Consider the following 24,660-nt stretch of genomic DNA (forward strand, 5'->3'; position numbering starts at 1 on the left):
ACTGTGAACGCTCTTCAGGCTGATTGATTGAACTGCTAAACACCACCCCGTGCAAACCTCCTTGTCTCCACCTGGTGCCATGCACCACACATACACACGAGTTTACTCCAGATAAGCCGCGGTGACGTCCTCCCCAGGCTGACAGGATGACTTGGTGAGGGCTGCTGGTAGCAACTATGAAGCAGCAGCTGTTTGGAAGATAAGCAGCTCAGCCATGTCGCTAGCCTAAAGATAACCCATCCTCTGCATGTTTCCAGTATTTTCATGATATGGGGGTACACTGGGTCACTACCTGGAAGGAAAAATTGTTTTTAAGTTTTCGGACCCAGGAAACCTTATTGTAAAACAAATGCCTGGCTGATGAGCCCGAGGTCACCCACCCGAAACACCGGTAGTGGGTGCACATTCATCCAGACCAGCTGCGCAGGCTAGAGCCCGCGCTGAGGCAGGACTGGAGCCCCTGAAACCAGGGCTGAGCATGATGAGCGCCAGCCAGCTGGGCCAGTGCGCTGGAGCAGCAGCCAGCCTGACGGGACTCGGTGGCCAACTTGGCCTTCGCTTTCGGGGTGAAGGGGAGCCTCTGGCAGCTCCCGGAGAAGCACGTGTGATGGAAACGCGCTAAAGGTTTGGGTGGACCCGGTCTCCAGCCGCCGGAGCCCTCACCCGTGAAACAGCTGCTGTTCTCTGGGCAGCTCTCCAGGTCGGGCCTAGGCCTCTCCCCACACCGTGTCGAGGTGGGGGAGCTGAGAGGGGAAGAAAAGAATAAAAACCCACGAATGTTTTTTTTTAACGTTTACTATAAGGAGTATAAAACCGGGTGTTGAGGGTCAAACAACTCCCTCGCCGGCGCAGGGTGCGCCAGGAGGGGCGAGCCCAAAGGGCGGCTCGGACGATCGCCGCCTCCTCTCCCACCCGCCCCGGCTCCCGGCTCCCGGCTCCCGGCTCCCGGCTCCCGGCTCCCGGCTCCCGGCTCCCGGCTCCCGGCTCCCGGCTCCCGGCAGCCAGCCCCTGTCCGTGCGGCGGCTCCCTGCAGGGGGCGCTGTGCCACGCAGCCCGCCGCCACTCGTCTCTCTTGGCTGGGGCGGGCGGCGGCCCGTCGGCAGGGGGCGGGCCGGATGGCGGCGTCGCTCCGCCTGGGCCGCGCTGCACGCCTGCTGCCGGCTGCCGCCGCCACGGCCCAACTCCCAGCCCTAGCCCTATCCCTGCGGCCGCTTCCGCGTCTCTCTTCATCCTCATCCTCCTCTTCTTTCCGCCTCTCTCCGCCGCCGCCCGCCATGCAGGCCTTCCAGTACCCCGAGGTGCACCGCGACGAGACCGCCGTGAGTACGGCACTCGCCGGAGCAGCCCGTCGGCGTGCGGCGGCCGCCGGGCCCGGCCGTGGGGACAGCCAGTCTCGCCAACCCCCTCGGTGCTGCGGGGGGCTGCCTCGGGGGGGGGGTTTAGTGCTTTCTTGGCTGTCAGGGCTTTGTTCGGCGTCGTCTGTTAAAAGTCCAGCGTGCTCCGTGTAAAGGGTCTGGGGTTTTTAACGTCTGTGGGCCGTGGCCGCTGCTGGTTACAAGCAGGGTTTGAGGCCGTGGTGCCGGTGCCTGCGGGCACGTCCCGCGTGTGCGGGGCCAAGGCCGCCGCCCGGGGCGGACTGCTGAGCCGGGGGGTGGCCGGGGCCGGGGGGCGGCCGGGGGGAGCTGGTCTCACGGCCGTGCCGAGCCGGGAGTGCAAATCCCGGAGCTTCAGGACCGCTGCGTGTTTCAGGGAAACCCAGGCCTCCACCTGGGCTGGAGCAGCATGCAGAGGGGCGAGCAGGCTATTTTTGTATGGTGGCACATCTGTAAAATAGACCTTCTCCTTGTGGTCTGTCCGTGACCTGATATGCAAGGATTACGGTGTAAGTTCGGCTAAAAATGGGTCCAGTTTTCTTCTCCTTCCGCAAAGGACTGTGCTTTAGGCGCCAGCCCTGGAAGTATATGCAGAACTAACGTCACTTTTAAACCAAAATGTTTGCTGCCATGAGCCAACACTGGACAAACTAAAGTATTTACTTTTGTAGGTGAGTGAAGGGCTGAGCTATGCAAATCCTAACTGCAGGTATCTATCTTAATTTGTATATAAGGAAGGAAGCAGATAAATTCAACCACGTGGGTTAGTCTTTTATGGTGGTGGGGTTTTTTTTCCAATTTATAGATGTATTTTACTCACATGTTTGTGAGCAGCAATAGCAGGGAGAGCTAAACCTGAGACAACTACATTTTGGGTGCATCCAATAAGCAGGTTTTGTGATTTGACTTGAACACATGGATTTGGAGGAAGTTTTGGGTTGTTTGGTTTTTAGGGGTTTTGGTTCGGTGTGGGTTTTTTTTTTTATTACCTATCTATCTTGTGGAAGGAATTTATGTTCATGTTCAGCCTTTCTCTGGTGCTCTGTATTTTTTCTGAAGAGAACTCTGCTGCCTTGGTGCCATCACCAAAGAATGGTTATATTAGCAACTCACCTGGGAGCAAGGTGTTGCTTTTCTCTTCCTTTGCTTCTTAGCACTGTATGCTTTTGTGAATTTCCAAATACCCTTCATCTCGATGACTATCATTCCTTGATGAATAGAGTTTGCTTGTGTGCATGTCTTTTTTTTAAAGTATGGTCTTTTATAAATTCAGGTGTTGGATTACCATGGGTGTAAAATAAGCGACCCATACTGCTGGCTTGAAGATCCCGACAGTGAACAGACGAAGGTAATCTTTCTTTGTATGGGAATGGCTGTTTTGACATGGTTCTCTTTTATAGACTAGGTACATAAGTACTCTGAGGGGCATGCCAGCACTTTTTGAAAACTTACATAGTGAATGTACGTGTAGTTCATGTGATATTTTGTGGCACCAGCAGCAATGCTCTTATTTTGTACTTTTGTGTTAATGGGGGAAAGACTGGAACACTTGGTATGACCTAGATCACAGAATTTGGAAAACTAAGGCCTTGTTTATCTTGCACCCATTTTTCTTGGACAATTTGAATGCTCAAGGTGGTGTTGTCACACTGAAGATAAACACTCTGATATTAGAGCGCTTTGTCCACTCTCCTAAGTACATCTAAAATTGCCATAATAAAACAGTTAGGGAAGGGTGGAAAGAAAACTCCTTTGGCTTGCTTTCTTTGTACAGTGACAGAGTGTGTGAATACTTTTTTTTTTTTTGACCTCTTTATTTTAAAAAACCACAAAAACACTTTCCTCCTGAAGTTAGGCTTTGTTAGTGGCTTTTATTACAGATTGCAGATGTTGCAGTGTTTTCAGCCTGCAGGCTGGTATAGCTAGACTGTGCTGCTGGAACTGGTCTTTCGCTGAGAGAGAATCCTGAAAAATTAGGTATGACCGTAAGCCAGTTCCTCTGATATTCATGGCATAGGGAGTTGCAGGGGTGATGGCCAGAAAGTGGTAGGTGGGGGTTTGGAGTGTGGAAGCAGTTTCCTCTGTAATGGCTAATAACTTTGTTATAACTGTAGTTCCAGATCTAAAACACTGGGGCCTATCTAATATGCACGATTGCGTCGGAAAGATGATGGAGGGCAGGACCTCCATTTAAAAGTATCCTGCAGGGTGGCTTTCCATTAGTGAGATTCCTTCTCGGTTCTCTCATGTATGTGCTTACGTAGTACATATTGATGAGCTAGAGGGTGGTCAAATAGAACTTCCGGTAACTGTCAAGAGCAAGATAAAATGTGCACAGTTAGGATCCCATTCCCTGCTTACAAATCGTATATACCAGCTTATGTAAAGGCTCATGTGGATTAAAAAGGTTCATTTGGGATAAGGTTTTAGTGAAAAAATCTGCCATGGATGTTAACATTGAAAATTAGATATTTAGTAAGTTGGGAGTATTTTGATTTTTTTGATTCTGGCATCCTTAAGAAACTGTACACATAAGATTGTTTTTTGCCAAATTCAGAGGGATATATGTGTGGGGAGGTGTGGTTATGTCTTTCTTTTATAGAGCCCTTACAAATACCTATTAAAGTGGTTTTTGGGATCCTACAGAAGGGTTGGGATTGAGAAAGTGCCAAGACCTGACTTTTTGTGTCCCCATGTTCAGTACTCTCGCCACATACTGTGAACAGTTTGGGTGAGAACAGTTGTAAGAAGGTGAATCTCATTCTCCAGAGGATGTAGTTTGTATATAGGAGGCAAAATATAGAATGGGGGATTATAACATCCTCATAAAAATGCAGCAGCCCAGACACTAGATGTCACATTGGTGGAATGAAAATACTGTTAAATCTTACTTGCCTACACTCTAAAAAACACAGACCTTGGTAGAATTTGGCAGTACAGTAGTAGTAGTATGATGCAAAGAGTGGAGAGAGTTCCTGTGTGTATAAGTATGTGAGTATGTCATCTTTTTCCAAAGTTCCAGGAGTTATGAAACAAAGAAAATTGAAGTATTTTGCGGTTCTACCTCTTTTCATAGAAGAGGTCAGAAAAAATAATCCTGAAGTGCTAAACTCCTCGTCTATCACTCACTTCTTTGTGCTCTGCAGCAGAGGTTTTTCTTAATAGTTTTATCTCCAAGTTTTTGAGATAGTTTGCAGAACTCCTGCAGAATAGCCATTCTGCACTTACTAGATCAAAGAATAACCAGACACTGGTATAGAGGCAATTGAATGACTGTGCAGGCTTCAGAGAGAATTTGGAACGTGCTTTGTAGACTTTTCAAGCCTTCAAGTCGCTGACCTTGAGACCTATGTCCTTCCCAATCTTCCTCCAAGTCGCTCACTCTCTTTATGCACTTCTTCATGTCCCAAACCTCCATTTGTTTTGGGGAAAAGTAAAAATATCCTGTCTACACCTCCAACAACAGGCTACCTTTAATTTTCTGTATCTTAAGTACAGAACTAGAAGAAGAATTTCTTGGGCATCCATGCTCATCTGTAGTGAAAGAGCCCCTATTCGGTTCCTGTTTACAACATGCTTGCTTGATTGAGTACACATAACAGTGAAAATTCTGCTTTATGCCAAGAACATCATCATTTATTAAGTTAGGAACCTTTTCTCACATGCAAACAGTCAAAATGATTTGGTGTGTGCTGTTGAACAGATAACACAAATATGCTGGAATTCTTCTTTTCTAGACTTATCAGAAATAGTCATGTCAAGCACTGATGTGGTCACAGAAAATAAATGGGTACTTTGTTTCTGTGTTTATGTGAGTCAGTGAAACATCAAGTTTTACTGTTTCTTGAAGCATGGAAAAAGAAGCACAGGCAAGTGAGATTGGTTTTGACTCTGGAATTTTCATGGTTGTTTCACCTGATGCCCACTGTAGGTTAACAGGACTGGGACTGAAAGAAATTATCTACAACAGCTATGAGTATAAAGAATCACACTCATTTTTCCTGTGGTTAGTCCAAATGATCCTGTGGACTTTTATAGTTAGCAGCTTACAAAAAAGTGAACATAGAAGGGTGGGATTTATTTTGTAATTGGTTTAATCAGGTATTTTTCCAGTGAGAGTAGAGTGCAGATGGTACTGTACCTGATCCACGGTAGTTTGCAGGTTTCCATTAAGTCAGGTGGTTCTGTGGTTTCTCTCTACTCTGTCTCCTTCTTCTTGCACTGACCTGAATGTTTCTGTCCCTCCCTTGCATGGATATAGCCATCACAAGGTGATGTTCTGGAGGGGAAGCCTTCAGTGGATTAGTTTTCTGTTCGCACACATGCTTAATCTAGGTCACCCCAAGGCCACATGGTAGTTGGATCTTAGATGATTCACGAATGGGATCTTTCCTTTTCTAGCAACCCACAGCCTACTTTTAATTAGGTGAAAGTCGAATAGGTCTAGAAACTTTTCAGCCAGGTCACCAAGATTATTTTATTCCGTATGCAGTGTATATATGTGCTATGAAAAGGAGGGTGTTGAAATCTGTAGGTGGCTAAGCAGGACTGATTCCTGTCAGATGCACAGTCTTAGAGCTGATTAAGCCAGTCATCAAGCCACATCCTCAGTTTCCTGTGGAAAAGCTGTCATTCAAGAAGTACGTACTTCCATGTTCGTGATCTATGTGCTTTACTATATCACTTTTTTCTGTGGGTGCTTGGTTCCAGTAGTCATGCACATCTATAAGCAAAAAAAACTCCCTTCTCCAGATATTCCCTGGTCAGATGAGGAAATTCCTACCTCACTTTGGAGAGAGGAAGTGCGGAAGCTAAGTTCATGCTCTGCTGCTGTTTGACTGTTGACCTTTAAAACAGACTGAGGAAACATCCACAGCATAGTTGAAATGTTATGCTACACTGGCAAAACATTTTTGGTCATGACATAGGGCACAACTGCAAAACCACACTTTTACTGTTGTCTTGGGTTTAGCTTGGTTGGACTTTTCAACTTTTTGGTTTGTTTTTACACTTTGTGGGACATTAGACTACAGCATAGTTGAAATGTTATGCTACACTGGCAAAACATTTTTGGTCATGACATAGGGCACAACTGCAAAACCACACTTTTACTGTTGTCTTGGGTTTAGCTTGGTTGGACTTTTCAACTTTTTGGTTTGTTTTTACACTTTGTGGGACATTAGACTACAGCAAAGTCTCTTGCTACTGTATGTGTGTCAGTCACATACAGTACCTTAACTCACTGACAGTGTTGGCAGTGATGTGTAGCTTGTTTCAGACGTGAAGGATGTACAAGGGATGAAAGAGCAGGGATCATGTAGCATACACAGTTGGGTTGTAGTGTTATGAACAGGTGTATGTTTGGATTAAGACTAGAATTGAAACTCAAAACTACAATTAAATGGATTTGTAATTATAATTGACCAGTGTTTCATTCACGTTTTGATAAATTTCCAATTGCAGTTTGAATTTTTCTTTGCTAAATACTAAAGTAAACACGAAGAGGCAAGTCACCAGAAATCTGCTTAGTTTTATTTTGTAATACTTAAAAAAAAAAAAAAAAGGATGTGCCTTCTTGTAGGAGTTGCACTGAACTGCCTTTTACTGAGAAGATATATATGAAGATTTTGGGGGTAACTATTAAACAAACTGTAACTTTACAGATTAATAACAAAGACTGGTAATGTTAAATCAATTTCTATCCTAAGACTTCTCCTTGGAAAGTATACTGTGAGTGTCACAGTATACTTGACAATTATCTTGTCAAGAGAACAGCTTAGTGACGTGGAGAAAGCTGATAGGTTGTAACAAAGCGTGGTTAAAAAGTTGTGTGGCATGTGTTTTTTAGATGAAATTTACTTATACTTTTTTTTTTTTTAAATAACAATTAACCTGCTTAAGTAGAACATATCTGCTCTTGGTATCTTAGAAATTATTTTGCTTTTCAAATTACTTTATTTTCTGAGACAGATGTAAGCATATGGCTTACTTGGACCCTTATTCTGTCCTTTCTTCTGCTAGCGAATTATGTCCTGGTTCAAGGCTTATGACAGATTGTCAGATGCAGATTTCTACAGGTAAAATATGAATCTTTCTCTATAGTCTTATGAAGATGTATAGAGAATTATGGTTAGCCCTATAGCCTGGGTGACTTCTGTTAAGCTGAGCATGGTGAATGGAGTTGTTTACTGTGAGAGTTTCTGCTGACAGCATTTGTCCCTGTACTTTACCTAGAGCAATATTTCAATTATGTATTGCTTTTTGAACATGAGTGCAACCTCGTACGCAAAACTGTAAGAACAGAATTTCCAAACTGGACTGGATTCTCCTTGGTGGAACTCTTTCAAAAACCTGTAATTCCTTTCTCCTTTTTTTGGATGGCAATGGCATTCCCTTTTACAAATAATCTTGGAATCTTTGGTGCATAGTCAGTGGAAATGGGAAAAATACATTAAGTTCCTGTAAAAGCAAAATTACTAGTGATTCAATTGTGAGTGCAATATAGTTAGTATGTAAGCGTGCTCTTGTGCAATGGATGCTTGTAAAGAAAAGTTTGTGTCTCCTCTTTGAATACCAGTAATGAAAGCAGATGTGGTAAGATGTGACTATGCGATTAAATGTGAGTAACACACAGTTCCAGTATACCCTTGCAGCAGTGTTACTATTTTGATCGTGTTGTTGATAGATGAAACAAAGATGTGTGCCAGTTTCTGTCCACTAAATGCAACTGAACAGTGCTTTTGCCCATCCAGTACAATGATTGGTTTTATATATGTTTTTTTAAGACATCTTTTCTCTGAAAATGTCACAGCACTTTGAGTAGTTAATTTGTGTAGTGTGTGCTGTCTAGATTTTTGTGTATGTGGTCTTTGAAATTCATGTGTTTCGATTTAGAGAAAACAAATTGAGATACATGTAATTATTGGGTTGATTTGATTAAGTTCTTTCATCATCTGATGCGGGGGGGCAGTTATAGTGGAACAATGTGGAGGCTGCATACCATTTTGACTTACCACTGGGATGTGCTGTGCTGCCGTGCTGGACATTAAAGTTGTCTATGCCAGTATGATCCTCAAAGGGAGAACACAAGCAAAAACTGGCCTTCCCTTGGCAATGCATTCACCTCTTTCCTTTTTCTCAGGGGATCATTTCTTGACTCAATCCTCACTGATACATAGCATCTAATTTTGAGTAGAGGTCCAGAAGTCGTCATTGTTAGCCTTCTGTATCTGTTCCTTTTCAATGATGTAGTGCTTGCTTTCTTTTGTCATCCTTGAGTGGTGACTTGTGTGTAACCAGCCCACGTGTTCTTAAACTAATATGTTTCAGCACTTAGCCAAGTGCTCTTAGGGCATTACTGATTCTGCACTCACATGTTTAAAGCTTGTCAGTTTCTGTATGCTTTGTTAGGCATGAACAAATACTTCTCAAGTGGAGACTCTAACCATAATTAATGCGCTTTCTCCTTTACCTTTTGGCCTGACAAGTCTCTGAAAACACAGCCTGGCATCTAATGCAGCTCTTGGCTATGCACTGCCATGGCAGCGAGGCAAATGGGAGGGAGAACATCTCTCTACTTGCCCCGTGTGCTCTCTTCTCACCATGTGAAATGTCTGTAAAATACTACTGAAAGAGTTTTATGTTCTATTCTTTCCTCTTTTTCACCTGAAGAATTCGTGAGTAAACATTGGTAACAATTGAGAGCAGCCCTGAGGAGAAGGACTTGGGGGTGGTGGTTGACGAGAAGCTCAGCATGAGCCAGCAATGTGTGCTTGCAGCCCAGAAAGCCAACTGTATCCTGGGCTGCATCAAAAGCAGCGTGGCCAGCAGGTCGAGGGAGGTGATTCTGCCCCTTTACTCTGCTCTCGTGAGACCCCACCTGGAGTACTGTGTCCAGCTCTGGGGCCCCCAACATAAGAAGGACACGGAGCTGTTGGAGCGAGTCCAGAGGAGGGCCACGAAGATGATCAGAGGGCTGGAGCACCTCTCCTATGAAGACAGGCTGAGAGAGTTGGGGCTGTTCAGCCTGGAGAAGAGAAGGCTCTGGGGGGACCTTTTAGCAGCCTTCCAGTACCTGAAGGGGGCCTACAGGAAAGCGGGAGGGGGACTTTTTACAAGGGCAAGTAGTGACAGGACGAGGGGGAATGGTTTTAAACTTAAAGAGGAGAGATTTAAATTAGATATTAGGAAGAAATTCTTTACTGTGAGGGTAGTGAGACATTGGAACAGGTTACCCAGAGAAGTTGTGGCTGCCCCCTCCCTGGCAGTGTTCAAGGCCAGGTTGGATGAGGCTTTGAGCAACCTGGTCTAGTGGAAGGTGACCCTGCCTGTGGCAGGGGGGTTGGAACTAAATGATCTTTAAGGTCCCTTCCAACCCAAACCATTCTATGATTCTATAACAATGGGTAAATGTGTGCCAGGTACTCTGTACAGCAGCTGGCTTTTCTGAAGAACTATGAAAGACAAGTTGTGGAATATAGATTGTAGCCCTGCTGTTCTTGTGGGTCATGCCTTGTGGTGAGGTGTAGCTCAGATGTTATCATGTGTTGATCTGCTTGCTGTGTGACAGATTCAGGACAGGTAGAAACAATAGCCTCTTTCAAAGCAACTGGGAAAGAGACCTGTGTAAGCAAGAGACGAGTGGACAGGGTTTCAGGCTGGAGGTGAGAGGCTGGAGTCCCAGGGTGCTACTGCAGCCATCATTGTGACGTCTGGCTGTGAATTACAGCCACACACACAGTGTCCTGCCCTTTCTACTCCATGTTAGAAAAGCCTGCATGTCTGCATCTTAGTAGCTGTGGTTCACCTTAAGACACTTAGGTATTAATTTTATGTTAATGTCCTGTCCTGTAAATAGGGATGGTGAAACACCAACAGAGCACCAGTTTTTCCATGCGTGTCATGGGAGTGGCAGCCTCTAACAAACAGCTGGAGTGGTAATGGTGTTGCCCACTGTTGTTAAGTGTTCGTAACTGGGAGGTAGAATTGCACTTGGGTCACAACAACCCCATGCAATGCTACAGGCTGGGGGAGGAGTGGCTGGAAAAGGAGTGCTTGGCGGAAAAGGACCTAGGGGTGTTGATTGACAACTGGCTGAATATGAGCTAGCAGTGTGCCCAGGTGGCCAAGAAGGCCAACAGCATCCTGGCTTGTATCAGAAACAGTGTGGCCAGCAGGACTAGGGAAGTGATCGTCCCCCTGTACTCAGCACTGGTGAGGCCACATGTCAAGTACTGTGTTCAGTTTTGGGCCCCTCACTACAGGAAAGACATTGAGGTGCTGGAGCCAAGTCCAAAGAAGGGCAGTGGAGCTGGTGAAGGGTCTAGAGCACAAGTCTTATGAGGAGGGGCTGAGGGAACTGGAGCTGTTAAGTCTGGAGAAAAGGAGGCTGAGGGGAGACCTTATTGCTCTCTACAACTACCTGAAAGGAGGTTGTAGCGAGGTGGGTGTTGGTCTCCCAGGTAACAAATGATAGGACGAAAGGAAACGGCCTCAAGTTGTGCCATGGGAGGTTTAGATTGGTTATCAGGAAAAATTTATTCACAGAAAGGGTTATCAAGCATTGGAACAGGCTGCCCAGGGAAGTGATGGAGTCACCATCCCTGGAAGCATTTAAAAGACGCGTAGATGTGATGCTTAGGAACATACTTTAGTGGTTGACTTGGTAGAGTTAAGTTAATGGTTGGACTCGATAATCTTAAAGATCTTTTTCAACCAAAATGATTCTATGTTTTAAAGAAACCAGACTCCTCAAAGTTCTCTTCTCAGGAATTAGGCATTCCTGCCTTTTGTAACTAAGAACTGATCTGTGGACAGTACTTTGGCCTTTCCAAGAAATACTGGCTGGGACTAATCCTGTGTGTTATGTTAATAGGATGAACAGATGGTGCACGTGACATTTTGTATTGTCTTCCAACTCTTCCCAGCTCCCAAAATGATAGTGCTGTCTGTGGGCAAAAGGGACTCTGTTCTTGATCCATTTCCTAATTTATTTATCATAGAGTATTGGGAGTATTGTGTTATTTGTGGTGAAGTAAGGAAAGATGGTATTTCCTGGGTATATACTGTAAGTTAGCTTTTCTATACCGTTTAGGTAAATATGAGGAGAGTTTTTAAAAGCATGAGGTTTGGGATTTTTTTTTAAAGGGGAATGGCAGGAATCTGGCTTGTCTTTGGCCAAACCATGGGTTACTCCCGTGCATGCCCTGGAGAGACATTATTCAAGGTATAAGATCAGTCTTATTACAGTATTGTGGCATAATGCAAAAAAGTATGTAAGACACTTCAGGTGTGACACTACACAACCTATATGGAGGGAAAGATGTCTGTGATGCATTGCTTTAGAAAATAGTGTTTCCTGTAGGAAATACAAATTTCTGCTTGAGTTCATGTCTTATTATGGGGGGATTTTTTTCTTTCAGGCATTTGTGGAGGCTCAGAACAAGCTTACAGTACCCTTTCTCGAGCAGTGTCGTGTCAGAGGACTGTTCAAAGAACGAATGACTGAACTCTACGATTATCCTAAGTACAGCTGCCACTTCAAGAAAGGAAAAAGGTATGTGAGGAATGTCTTTGTAGGTGGTGATGAATGTGAAGCAAGTCAAAAACTTGCTTCACTAGTTAGGAAAACAAATTATAAATTATATTTGTATTTATTCCTGTATAGTTGGGAAGTAGGAAAAGTAAGCCAATGTTAATATATATGGTTACACAATGCAGAGCACAAGATGCTTGACTGTCTCCAGTTCCCAGTCATATTATCTTCTTGTTCTTTTGTCGTCTTTTCTTTTTACAGGAAGAATTGTGAGTCTGTCAAAACTCAGACAACTTTGTAGAATAACTGTTGTAAAAGTAAAACTTTGAGGAGTTCTTTTCAGGGTTGATCACTGTCAGTGTAGTTAAAGGCACCTCATCCTGAAAACAGCACAAGTCTGTCGTGTGTGTTGTTCTAAACATTTACTAAAATACTGCTCTTATGTTGGTCATGCTTTGAGCAGCTGGTAGGATTTTTGTTTAGTCCAGTGAAAAGCAGTGGAAATTCCCTTGTGAGAAATGGCTCCTGTATCTGCAAGAGATAGGGGAAAAATCATTTGGAGGACTTAAGGCAACTGATGTAAGAAGATCTGTCTTCTAAGAAGTAAAGAAATCTTGCTATATTCCAGTACCTAGCCTGTTTGTATCCTGTTTTAATTCTGTGGCTAGGTAAAGAGATGGTGCTTCTGTAGCTTACCCAAGGTCTGGAGACTGCAGCTGCTACTCAGTTTTATGTGATGGCTTTCAGAAACACTAGCAATCTCCTTGAGAAAGGGAGAAAACGAATGAAACTGCTGGTTAACTTGGTAACATCTAAAGATTGTTGTAGCAGTTGAAAGTAGTGCAAACAACCATCCATTCTTAATAATGGGAAACACAAATAGTCTTTTTCAGTATTTTCAGTTTGTTTGATCCTCATTGGATGGGCACTCAGATACGCCACGTATGTTTTACTGTCATCCACAGGAAGGAGCAGAAGATATCTCATTGCCTTAAGATTTCTGCACAGATATTGAGGGAGATCAGCTACTCTTTAGTTATGTCCTATGCTGTGAGGAGGGTGTGGATACTTGTTACTAAGGGAGGAGAAGTCTGTACTATGTGGGTTTTTGCAAAAGTATATTGTGGGGAGTGGGCCCAAGCTGATGTTATCACTGATGTGGCACATCACGTCAATATATAGAGATGTGAGGTTTAAGCCCAGAAGCAGTGGAGCTGTTTAGGACAGTGCTGCATCTGGGGAAGTAAGCCTTGTTGAGTGAGTCAGGCAAAGCTTAGTAGTTTGTGTGTGATGCTCATGCAGATGTACCTGTGCTAAATCTGATTCTGGAGCTGACCTCGTCAGTGACTGCTCTGGATTCTCTGACCCATTCTTCCTGTGCAGTGCCTGGGTGTGGTTATCTTCAATGCTGATAAGGCTTGATGTTGCAGAAGTGCTTGTGGCAGTGATGAATATACTCTCTACTAGAGATAAAAAGTCTTAATTTGATGGAGCTGACTGTCCTCCAGGATGAACGTTCATGCCAGGAGCTTAACATGCTTTAACTTACGATACTTCACGTTGATTTTAATAGATGTCTTTTTTGTTTTTCTGAGTGTTACTCTATTTCTTGGCACGTGCTGAACTTAAATCACAGTGGTTTAAAAATCATACCAGAACCCCATATATTGTGGTGTTTGAGGAGATCAAGAAGGCTCTACCAAGTTAAGTAACACATAGTAAGGGGCAGGGGGGGAGGAACTATTCTATTTGAAGAACTATCTAAATTTCCCACGACACTCAGAAATTCTTAAATTTAATTACTCCAGTTTTCTGCTGAAGAATAGCTGCCAAAGGACAGTGTCTGAAGTGCTGTTCTGTAGAATCTGCAGAAAGGAAGAGTGCCCAGGGAGGTGCTGTGTCTGTCGCATTGTTTGACCTTTGCTTACCAGCTTATTGCCCAGCATTGCAGAGGTGAAAGTGGCTAGAAAATGCATGGTCAAATGGAAAATTACATATCTTTTTCTTCTATTCCTTTGAATCTTTCTATTTTGTCACTCACCAAACATTATTGTTAGTATTTGAACATGTTACTAGTTAAGATTGTTAGCCAGGCCTTTATGAGTATAGTTCCCCCTTCTGGGTTTACCAGGTTCCCGTGCTTATATCCAAGTACTGCACAGTCCTAGGGAATATGTGAACTTAGGTTTAAGTTTGAACATTACCTCATAAATTCCCCTGTTCCCCTAGGTGAAGCTGCTATTTGATTTGTTAAGTCATGGGTTTGTGTAGTAAAACTCAGAAGTCCTATGAAGGAATTCTATGGAATTCCTATGAATTCCTATTTGGAATGAATATGAATGCATAGAATTCTGTTTTTAATTTCTTTGAGCTCTGTAATGTCTTATGTTGTGAAGAGTATCCCTCACTAAACTGAATTATGTAATTCTCTGTTCCTACAACTTTTTCGAAACACACACAGTTTTAGGGACATTGGAAAATACAGATGAAACAGTTTCAGTTCTGTTTCATTTAACATCTCTCTGCCACCCAATACAGATTGAAAGAAACTATATGAATGACAAAGCTTAGAACATAGGGGTGGGAACCTGTGCCAATACTTGTTACAGAGAAACACTAAGGCTGCCAGAGCTGTTTGAGACATAGTTATGTAAAGTTTATAGTATATTTAGCTTTGTTTGAAATGTACTGGGACAAATTCAGCTTTTATTTTTAAAAGATGTTTTGGATGCATGCTACAGTCTCTTCTATATAACCTATATCACATTGGGATGAGATTCTTCTCATTTTTAGAGGCCTAGAAATTGGTGTCTGGGCTTCCTCTGTACTAAGAGGGAGAGAAAGGCACCTACAGAGGATGGTTAAATCCCTGATGGCCACAGAGGGAGCCATGATTCCTACTCTGTTGTGAAGCTTGTGTTTCCTGTATATATTTATCTGTCTTTTATTCACTTCATGACAATCTCGTACGAGTTTTTCTTGCTTGCCTAACTGAAAATCTGAGTTCTTCCTCCTTTTTTTTCCCTCTTGTGTTCTTTTAGGTATTTTCACTTCTACAATACAGGACTGCAGAACCAGCGAGTTTTATATGTGCAAGACTCCTTGGATGCTGATGCCAAAGTTTTTCTTGATCCAAATAAGCTTTCTGATGATGGCACTGTGGCTTTACGAGGTTAGTGAGACAGCAGTTCCCGCTGAATAAGTCTGGGTCTTCAGCAGAAGTTGGAAATGTATAAAAGTATGTCTAGAGTAGCTTGTTTTAATCAAAGTAGTCACAATAGCCATATGTGGATTTGTATAGTGTTTCAGAAGACCACTTCTAAATCTATATTGTATTCACAGTTAACTTGGTTCAGTTTCTCAATGTCTTTTTTCACAACTCTGTAGCAGGTTTCCACTGAAATGCAAACAGATCTTGAGGCTGTCTATAGCAAGGAAAAAGTTTATGTATTTATATTGATTAATTATCTTAAAATTGTATTTTGCATCTTTAACACAAGCCAGCAAGTTAAAGTAAGAGACTGTGAAGGAACGTAGCGTTAGCTTTTATGAGAGTCACAGAATTACTTGTGTTCACTAGGGCTTTAATTTGTGTTAGCTGTCCATTTTCCCACTCCCTGTTGGCTTATTGTAGAAGCAAGACTCTTGGACTTAGAAGTCCTTTAAGTCTGTTCAAGGCCAGTTAATAAAAACAGAGGACAGAATTAGTGGATGCTTCTTTCAGTGTGACCTAGTTGAAAAGAATCAATATGGCTTTTTTTTAGTGAGAAGTCCTGCCTTAAACTGCGGATGTAAGCAATTGGGTTCATATAATCTTTCTGTATTTCTAAAAAGCTTATGACAAAATCTCTTTCCAAATGCACTTCAAGAAACAACAGCCATGGAACAAGAGAGGAGACTCCTGCTGTTGATAAATAGTTGATTTAAAGGCAGGGACAGAAATAACTGATCAGCTGTCAAAGTGGAAATCACCAGTAGAGTTCTGTCAGGGACTATGCTAGGACTTGCACTGTTCAGTATGTTCATTTTAGAAAAAGGAGTGAGCAGTGAGGTAGCAGAGTTTCGTGACGGTACAAAGTTATTCCAGGTAAAAGCTGAAGAATGACTGAAGAGCTGCAGGAAGACTTTAGCGATAGTGAGTGGGCAATACATTAACAGGTAAAAGTCTCTGTGCAGATAAATTAAGTGATGCACAAGGGACAAACAATCCTAACCTCATTTGTAAAGGAATGGATGGAATGGGCTCTGAGCTGACTGTGACCACTTGGGAACAATTCTTAGGCTGTAATAGATAGTTCCAGGAAAATGTCAGCCTGGTTCTTGGTAGCAGCCAAACAAGCACATCAAATATCAGAAATGATTAAGAAGGAAATAGACAACAAAACAGAAAACACCATTACATTAGCAACCCAGGGATTTATACAGTAGCATTGAGTACTAAATTTAGTTCCAGTCCCCTTAGCTCAAAAGCAGCTCTGAAATACAATTCAGAGGAGGGCAGTAGGAACAATCAAGGGTATGGAGCAAAGGTCAGGAACAATTGAGTGTGCCCGGATCAATCAGCTTGGAAAAGGGACAGTTTAGCAGGGATATAATAGAGCTCTACAGAATCATTTGTAGCATGTGATAGCACGGAGAGAGTCAATAGGGGTTGGTTGGTTAGTCATAATATTTTCTATTACGAGAACGAGGGGATATCAAATGAAGGCAGTGGGAGTTGAGTCCAAAGCAAACAAAAGAACGCAGTGGTTCATGCCGCAAGAAGTAGATCTGTAGAACCCCTTACCAATGGATGTTGGTGGTGCAGAAAACTTACTGTGGGTTTAAAGGCAAAGTGGACAAGGTCAAGGAGGAGGGAAGCGTTGAGGATAATTAACCAACTACTTCATGGAAAAGAAGTCTCCTAAGCTAAAAATGGTCAGAGTTTGTAAGAATATTGAGGGAAATATTACATTGTTTTTACTCTTGTAAGCATCTTGTTGTGGTTACTCCTGAGGACAGCTAGGTGGAATCTTGTTCTGAATCAGAATGGCCACTGTTAGGTTCTTACAGGAGAGAATATGTTAAGTGCCTCTCAAACCTCCCTACTATGAAATGGAACAACTTTGTTTTTTTCATTAGTTACATTCAGGTCTGTACAGGCCTATGATAATTCAATCTCTTCACTAGAGTTGATTTGCAAGAGTGAATTTGATCCTTATCGACTATGATAGAAGCTCTTCTGAATTTTTTTCACAATCATGTTTTCCTCACAGTTTGGATAGAGTGACATATGTATCAGGTCTTAACAGAGAATACTGGTGATTAATCCATTTGTGTGCTAGTTGCCAGCTTTTCCAGTTACTTCAGTTTTCATGGCTTTGTAGGGTCTGGTATTCAGTGACTCCAATATTGAAGTGGTATTTGCTGTATTTCAGGATGTGTTGCTTGCATCTCAATTTCTCTTGACTTCTTTGGTACTGTTTCTCTCTTAAAATCTCACTTTAAGTTCTTTACCTGTGTGCATTTTCAATCTCCACCTCTTCCCCTCAAACTCATGGAAGTAGAAGAATTATTACTCAAATCATAGTTCAGAGGTTGGGCATAACCAATGTTACTGAACATACTGAGTATGCATGCCTAAACTAAGATCTGTGAACTACTTGAGAAGTCCACAGACACTGGAAAAGTGTTGTGAATCCCAAATGACAGCAGATGTAGTTGCTAGCACTGTCTTTTAGAAAATAAACCCTCTTCACAGTGTTTGGTGAACAGAGTTCTTTTAACTCCCAGTTTCACCTCTTTCGTTGGGATTTGGCTAGTGTGTAGTAAATAATAAAATAGCTGTGTGGTAAAATAACAAACATTTTTTTGAAAATATTGATTCCTTGTGCTGGTTCTTACTCCATCTTGTTTGGTTCCAATTTCCTAGGTTATGCATTCAGTGAAGATGGTGAATACTTTGCGTATGGCCTGAGTTCTAGTGGCTCTGATTGGGTTACTATCAAGTTTATGAAAGTAGAAGGTCCTGAGGATCTTCCAGATACACTGGAGAGAGTTAAATTCAGTTGCATGGCATGGACCCATGATGGAAAAGGCATGTTCTATAACTGCTATCCAAAACAAGATGGGAAAAGTGACGGTAAGTATGACTGTACCAGTTGCATGCTAGTTGGAAGCAAAATGACCTTTTCAGTAAATTGATGCATAATAAATAATTAAGTCTACTAGTTTATACTGAAATAACTAGCTATACTAGTTTATACAATTGGATATCAGACTATGTCTTATATGACCAAAGCCTATATTCAGTGAGTGTGAGTATCCTCTTGTCTGCCTGTCTTTCTCTTAAAAGTTTGCTGCTCCTTTTCTTTTTATCTGCAATGATTTACTTGGCTTTTATGCAGGGTGTTATTGGCTGGAATTTGATGTCTGATGACAATTTACTTGGATCTCTTCCCCTTATGCATTTGTGTGGGCATAGGTGAACTGCCTTGGGAGGTCAGCCTGATCTGGGGGCATAAGGTTTTTGTTATTCAACCAGATTAATTCATCTGTGGTTCACAGCACAGCAACACAAAATGTTTATGCTAGCAAAACTCAAGGAGCAGCACACAAAGTGGAATAAATTGATGAGGAGCGTCAGCAGGGAAGGAATTTAGCAGCTCTTATTATAAGGCAGTGCTACTGAAAAGTTTCTTCTGGAGCTGTGCTCTTTGTTAAACCTTGGAGAGAGCCTGAATTTTGCCTCTGCGTTTGCTTTTGCAGCCTATAATTTTGCCAGGCTCACAAGTTAGGTACCCACCTTGTGTTTTTTTAATTTTAAATATGTTTGTAGTTCAGAAGCTGAAGTGTTGGAAAATGTTGCAAGAACAAATTTTTTTTTTAAAAATAAAAATCAAGTAGCACCTCATGCAGTGCTTTAAAATATGTCTTTTTTGATTTTCAGCAAATGGAAGTATGAAGGTTTCTAGGAATGTTAATTAGCAATAAATCTCCCCTTAGTTGCACAGGGTGAAATGGGAGCAAAAATATCATTAGAGGGTGACTGGGATTGTTGTTTTTCTTTGCTTGCTTGGTATTTCTAGAAGCAAAGCTTGAAATGATATATCTTCACATTTGAAGAATGTATTATCAGCAGTAAAAGGAAAGGGTAACTGAACAGGTTTGCAGTGTGGTTTGAAGTTTTATTTTGTTTTGGAGGGGAGTGTTTGTTTGGAGGAGAATGGTTGTAGACTCAAACCATTCCTAGTTCTCTCTGCTGAATTATTCTTCTCTTTTATATGCAAAGGGATACAAAAGTTTCTAAGGGTTTTATTTGGTAGTTGTTGGATTTCTTTGAGAACTAATTGGTTTAAATAACTGCATTTCACTAGGCACTGAGACCTCCACTAATCTGCACCAAAAGCTGCATTATCATGTATTAGGAACTGACCAGTCAGAAGATGTCCTATGTGCTGAATTTCCCGAAGAACCAAAATGGATGGGTGGAGCTGAGGTATGGTAAACACCCTGAAGCTTGTCATCATTATGTTCAGCTTTTCAGATTCTAACAACTGATGGTATAAAATGGAAAACATTTTGTTAAAAGAATGCTCTTTATTAGTGTTGCGGAGATGACCGTTGAACTAAGAATCATTGATTAAGGATTGCTGAAAATAAGACTGTCCAGTTTGCTTTAAATCAGTCCTCAAGCCTGTAATGACACAGTCATGTACCGTTTTTCTTCATTGAGGACATTCTGCCTGATACACATTTCAGGACAGAGAAGGATCATTTGATGGATAATGTGTCACTGTTCTTCTTTCTTCTTAGTCAGTGTTGAGCCCCAGCCTTCACTTCCTGCGCAAAAAGCTTATTCCAATAATCAGCATGTCTGGACATTCCCTGCCATCTATTTATTTTGTTTATATTTATTTTCATGATGTCTTTCCTGAAAATGAATGTCTATTCTACTTACTTGAAAAATGGAGACATGCAGGTTAAAATCTGTTATACTGTGTGCACAGTTAGAGACTTTTCAGTTTCCCTACAACAAGTTTTATCAGCACAAATATGGTGTGGACTGTGTTATTGGAGATGGAAGAAGTGACTGCTGGAATTGATTTTCTTTAAGCTTATTTTGTTGAACTACTACTGTATTGTGCAAAATCCTAGGGAACCAAAACGATAGGTAACCATGCTTTGTTCTTCCTTACATGAATGATTCAAAAGACCCTAAGTTTTGTAATTAATGTGTGTTTTATTCTTCTATTAGATTTAACAGTGCTTGATTAAGTGCACTGTTCTACGTGCTGTTGGAATGTAGTGGTTGTCATTCTGTTTATCAGGGAACGGCTTTTTTTCCAATGGATAAAAACCTGTTGTAATTCTTTGTACTCTCCTAGCTACTATGTTTAATCAATACATTTTGTTTCTATACAGGGTCTCTTTTGGTCTGACACTTTTGATAAATACGAAATGTTTTTACCCTGATATGAGGTATTCAGTTCCGAGAACTACTTTTCCCTGAGAGTACCTCTTTTTAAAAATTTGATGATCAGTCTGTGTCACTTTTCAACACATCAACCCATGAAAATGTTGGGTCTTTCTTTTCTGTGGGCTGCCAGAAAATAAAGGTTCTTTCAAAGACCTTATCGCTCTCTACAACTACCTGAAAGTAGGTTGTAGCGGGGTGGGGGTCGGCCTCTTCTCCCAGGCAACAAGCAACAGGACTAGAGGACATAGCCTCAAGCTGTGCCAGGGGAGGTTCAGGTTAGACATTAGGAAAAATTTCTTCTCAGAAAGGGTCATTAGGCATTGGAATGGGCTGCCCAGGGAGCTGGTGGAGTCACCATCCCTGGAGGTGTTTAAGAAAAGACTGGACATGGCACTTAGTGCCATGATCTAGTTGACACAGTGGTGTTAGGTCAAAGGTTGGACTATATGATCCCAGAGGTCTCTTCCAACCTAGCTGAATCTGTGATTTGAGCAGTGGGTTTCAAAATGAGACAGTGAGTGAGAATGTGAAGGGCTCCCCACCAAAGTGACCACACTGAGCTTTCTCTATACAAATCAGAATTATCTGTAGGTTCTGTGAATAAACAGAACCTTTTTTACATAATCTCACTTATTCATGAAACGTGCCTTTAACAACTGACCTGAATATCAGTGTAAACTTGCAAATGGGCCTTTGGAATTTTTTTTACTATTCAAAAACTAGTCAGGTATGTTGAGTATAACTGGCAATAAAATGGAATTTGGAAATCATTATCCTTATTTTTCCCTAGTTCTGTAAATAAATGGGCTTTCTGTTGGTGACGGATGTCTTGTAGTGATGTATCCACTGATTCACATGAGTGATGCATATTATTATTATTGCTTTTCAGTGTCATGAGCTAAACTACACATGTTGTTATGAAGGCAAATTCATTTGCCGTGGGGGAGGGCTGTTGCAGTCTGATTCATTAGACTATACAGCTTTTTAGGGTAGTGAAAGTTTGCAGTCTCAGATGGTATTATATTCTGTGGAAATGAAATCTTCTGTATTAGGTGTAGAGGCACGCTTCTCTTATAGGTAGCAAAACCTTTGAGATAATAGCACATTAACAGAGCCTTATCGAAGTTGACGAAGCAGGGCTGGAGCATTTCAAGATCAGAAGTACAGAACTGAATATGAGGAGGACCATGGAAGAGAATTCATAGTACAGTGCTTGTAGTGAGTAGCAAAGAGTTTGCCAGGCCAGGGTGCAGAGAAGTGGCCGTCCTGCATCTCCTGGCTCTTCTATTGTGAAAGAAAAGCTTGAGGCAGCCTTAAATGTAAAAGAAGTATCTTTTTTTCTGATACCAAATGTCTCGGGTAATTTTTGTGATTAATGAGAATGGATAGCCCTTACATTAAATATTCAAAAGGTGTTTGGGGTGGGAAGAAGGGACTGGTAGTAGTCGCTCTTGCTGTAGAATAGGAAAATAATAGAATGAGGCGCAGCTACCACTGCTGAAGCCACTGGAATTGCAACAGCCCCATAAGTGTTGGGAAAATGGGGAGGGCAGTGAATAGGGACATACCTTGCTACTGTGAGTTCTTGTTTAATAAATTTATGTGACTACTCATGACTCTTTTCTTGACCTCTAGGAGGCATAAACTTCCAGAGGTGTTGGTATTTTAGAAGAAATGCTGTTTTAAGGAGGAGCGGTAAAGCAGAGGTCCACCTTAGTAAATAATCACAAGCTTATCTTGGTGAAAGGACTTTAAAACAGCTGATATTCTGGGATTGTGCTGTGAGCTCCAGCTGTAAAATGTGGCTCTGTCATCCTGATACTAATGAAAAATGGTTTTTAATGGTCAGGAAAAAAACATATTCTGCAATTAAAAAAAAAACCAAACCAAAACAATGCAATTGCAAAAAGTGGTTTCATCCTTGTGCAACAGGTCAAAAATCTTCTTTTCAGGCCATTCAAACAAGTTTTCTAGTCAATTCTTTTGAAGTATGTGTTTGAGAAAGTGGAAGACCACAAAGTAATTAGGGAAAAATTAAAATATCTTTAGTAAAAATCAAATTATATGGCTTATTAGCACTGTCCTGAATATTCTTACTTGGTGCTAATATGCTGCCACAGATTTTAAAATACAGCTTTGCACAGCTCAGCATTTTATGCAAGTCTGCTTTCATATATTCCTGTCAGATTAATAAACAAATGTTTTTATTTTACACTGCCTTGCTGGCTCAAACAGGTGGAGACATTTAGCTTCTCTTATATTTTACACAAGCTTCAGTGAAGACAATTGGGTTATGGTGTGGGTGGTCTAGTCTCAACTACCAAACCTTTCTCTATAGTGGGGGCAGAGCCTGAACTTCCATACTCGGGTTTAGAGCAGAATTTGCAGGTCTCGCCACCGTTGGGTTGAGGGAGAGAAACACCTTGCTTGCAAGTGAAAAGCACCTCACAAGGAGATCCTTCAGAGACTGCAAAAATAATAATGTTGCCATGATACTTCAAAAAAATGAGTAATCTCAGGTGTACTATAGGGAGTTGTGTGGTGTGTATTTTCAGTGGACAGAAGAAACTAGGTCACTGATTGGGACAAAAGAGGGTTGTGTAAAATTTTGTCAGCTTGATACATTTACAAGACAACATGCAAGAAAATAGCTTCATTTTTTTTTCCTCATTGCACGTTTAACACCAGCCCCAAGTATCCTTGGTTTAAACAAAATCTGTGGTGCTGAAAATGCTGTTGGCATAGAGATATAGGTGCATTTCCAACTCCTCACTTGAATGGATTGATTGTGAGGAAAAAAAATCTGTTTATTGTTAGTCAGATATATGTTTTGAAAAAGAGTCTGTCAAATCTTTTCATTAGTCTAGAAAAAGCATATGTATTTCTGGTACAGATTCTAGGATGGTGGGAGAGTTGGGAAGAGCAGGGATGGAGTTTATCTGAATAACATCCCACTAGAGGGCAGTCTGGTATGAAGATTTTTGAAACCTTGGCAATGTCATAGCTGCTCTCAGGAAAGAGGAGCTTCCCATGCTTCTCTGTTTAAGTGGCATGTTCTTGCTCCTTCTCCAGACTCACTGAGCATCTTTCTCTTTCACAGCCAGACTGTGATTCCTGAAGTTAAACAAGAAGTTATGTAAGAGCCTTTCACAGTTGGTAGTGTTAAAAGTCCATACGGTACTGGCAGGAAAGTAAATATGAGAGAAAAGAGAGGGTGAGAGGAACCCTCCCATTCCAACTCTGCCAGCAGTAAAAGAAGTAAAATTTTTCATGTTGTTGTCTAACAAACACTGTGAACAGTCCCTGAATTGACAATTTTTTTTAATTTTTTTTTTTTTTTTTAGCTTAGAGCTGTCAGTTAACATCAGTAGTTCTCAACTAGGGAGATGATCTTGCAAATGAAATTTAGAGCACAGAGGAATAAGCTGTGCCAGATGTGTGCTGGCTGTGGTGTGTTTTCACTGCAGGAACGTGGAAGTGCAGCATCCATAGGGGAAGAGTGAGCAGCGTGAAGGGGAAGGGCTCAAAACATTGTCAGTTTGATCAAGTGAGACTTGCTGCTGGATAAAACAGGGCCGTGGGACTTTTTCTAAAGCCTTACACCATCTTTGTCAAGGCTGAATCTGGAATACAAGCCTACTACGAATGTCTTCCTACAGTCCTGGCAATAGGTCTGGAGAATTTTACCATTAAGAAACAGGCAGTCAGTCTTTCTGGCTGCACATGGGGCTATGGTAGATAATAATCTCTTACATAGCCAGGTTCCTGATGCTTTGGTGCTTTCATTGCACTCGAAAGCAAGAGGAAGGCCACAGGAAAAATAATGTGTGACGTTTGTGTGTCACCTCAGAAGGCTACTGATTTTACTCTGTGCTAGATTTAAGAAAGACAATGAATGTAAATATACGTGTACATATTGCTGTGTTCCTCTTCTGAACAAGACTGTCTGGTGTCCTGTTGCAATTAAAACAGTCATAAGCATGTTGATCTAGGGTCAAAATCGCAGTTCTCTGGCTTTGGTAGGTCTCCTTGAACCCCAAGCTTAGCAGAGGCTCAGAAGGATGTGGTCGGAATAGAAATGTTCTTTATAGTGTCACATTGTATCTGAAATCCAAGAATAAAAACCTGCCTGAAATAAGGAAATTGAATTAATGCTCAAAGCAATTTTTCTAACCCGGGGAATGGATGGATAGAACACATCAGCATGTTGTTTACATATAACCAGTCCATGTCCCGCATAGAGTATGTCAGGCCTGCTCCTCAGAATGTAGTAAGTGGCTTCTGTTGGACCTGAT

General features: G+C 41.8%; 1 protein-coding gene across 1 annotated transcript in view; it reads left to right on the forward strand.

Moving 5' to 3' along the window:
• Positions 1-1,108: 1,108 nt before the first annotated feature.
• The window catches only part of PREP (prolyl endopeptidase), a 115,660-nt gene continuing 92,108 nt past the window's right edge, over positions 1,109-24,660 (forward strand). Inside the window, exons 1-6 of the mRNA XM_068409370.1 lie at positions 1,109-1,319; positions 2,647-2,721; positions 11,795-11,928; positions 14,949-15,079; positions 17,819-18,028; positions 19,263-19,384. Of these exons, the coding sequence (XP_068265471.1) occupies positions 1,116-1,319; positions 2,647-2,721; positions 11,795-11,928; positions 14,949-15,079; positions 17,819-18,028; positions 19,263-19,384 (876 nt within the window). The 5' untranslated portion in view covers positions 1,109-1,115. The remainder of the gene's footprint in view (positions 1,320-2,646; positions 2,722-11,794; positions 11,929-14,948; positions 15,080-17,818; positions 18,029-19,262; positions 19,385-24,660) is intronic.

The sequence above is a fragment of the Nyctibius grandis genome, chromosome 1 (genome assembly GCF_013368605.1).
Source record: "Nyctibius grandis isolate bNycGra1 chromosome 1, bNycGra1.pri, whole genome shotgun sequence".
NCBI lineage: Eukaryota > Metazoa > Chordata > Aves > Nyctibiiformes > Nyctibiidae > Nyctibius > Nyctibius grandis.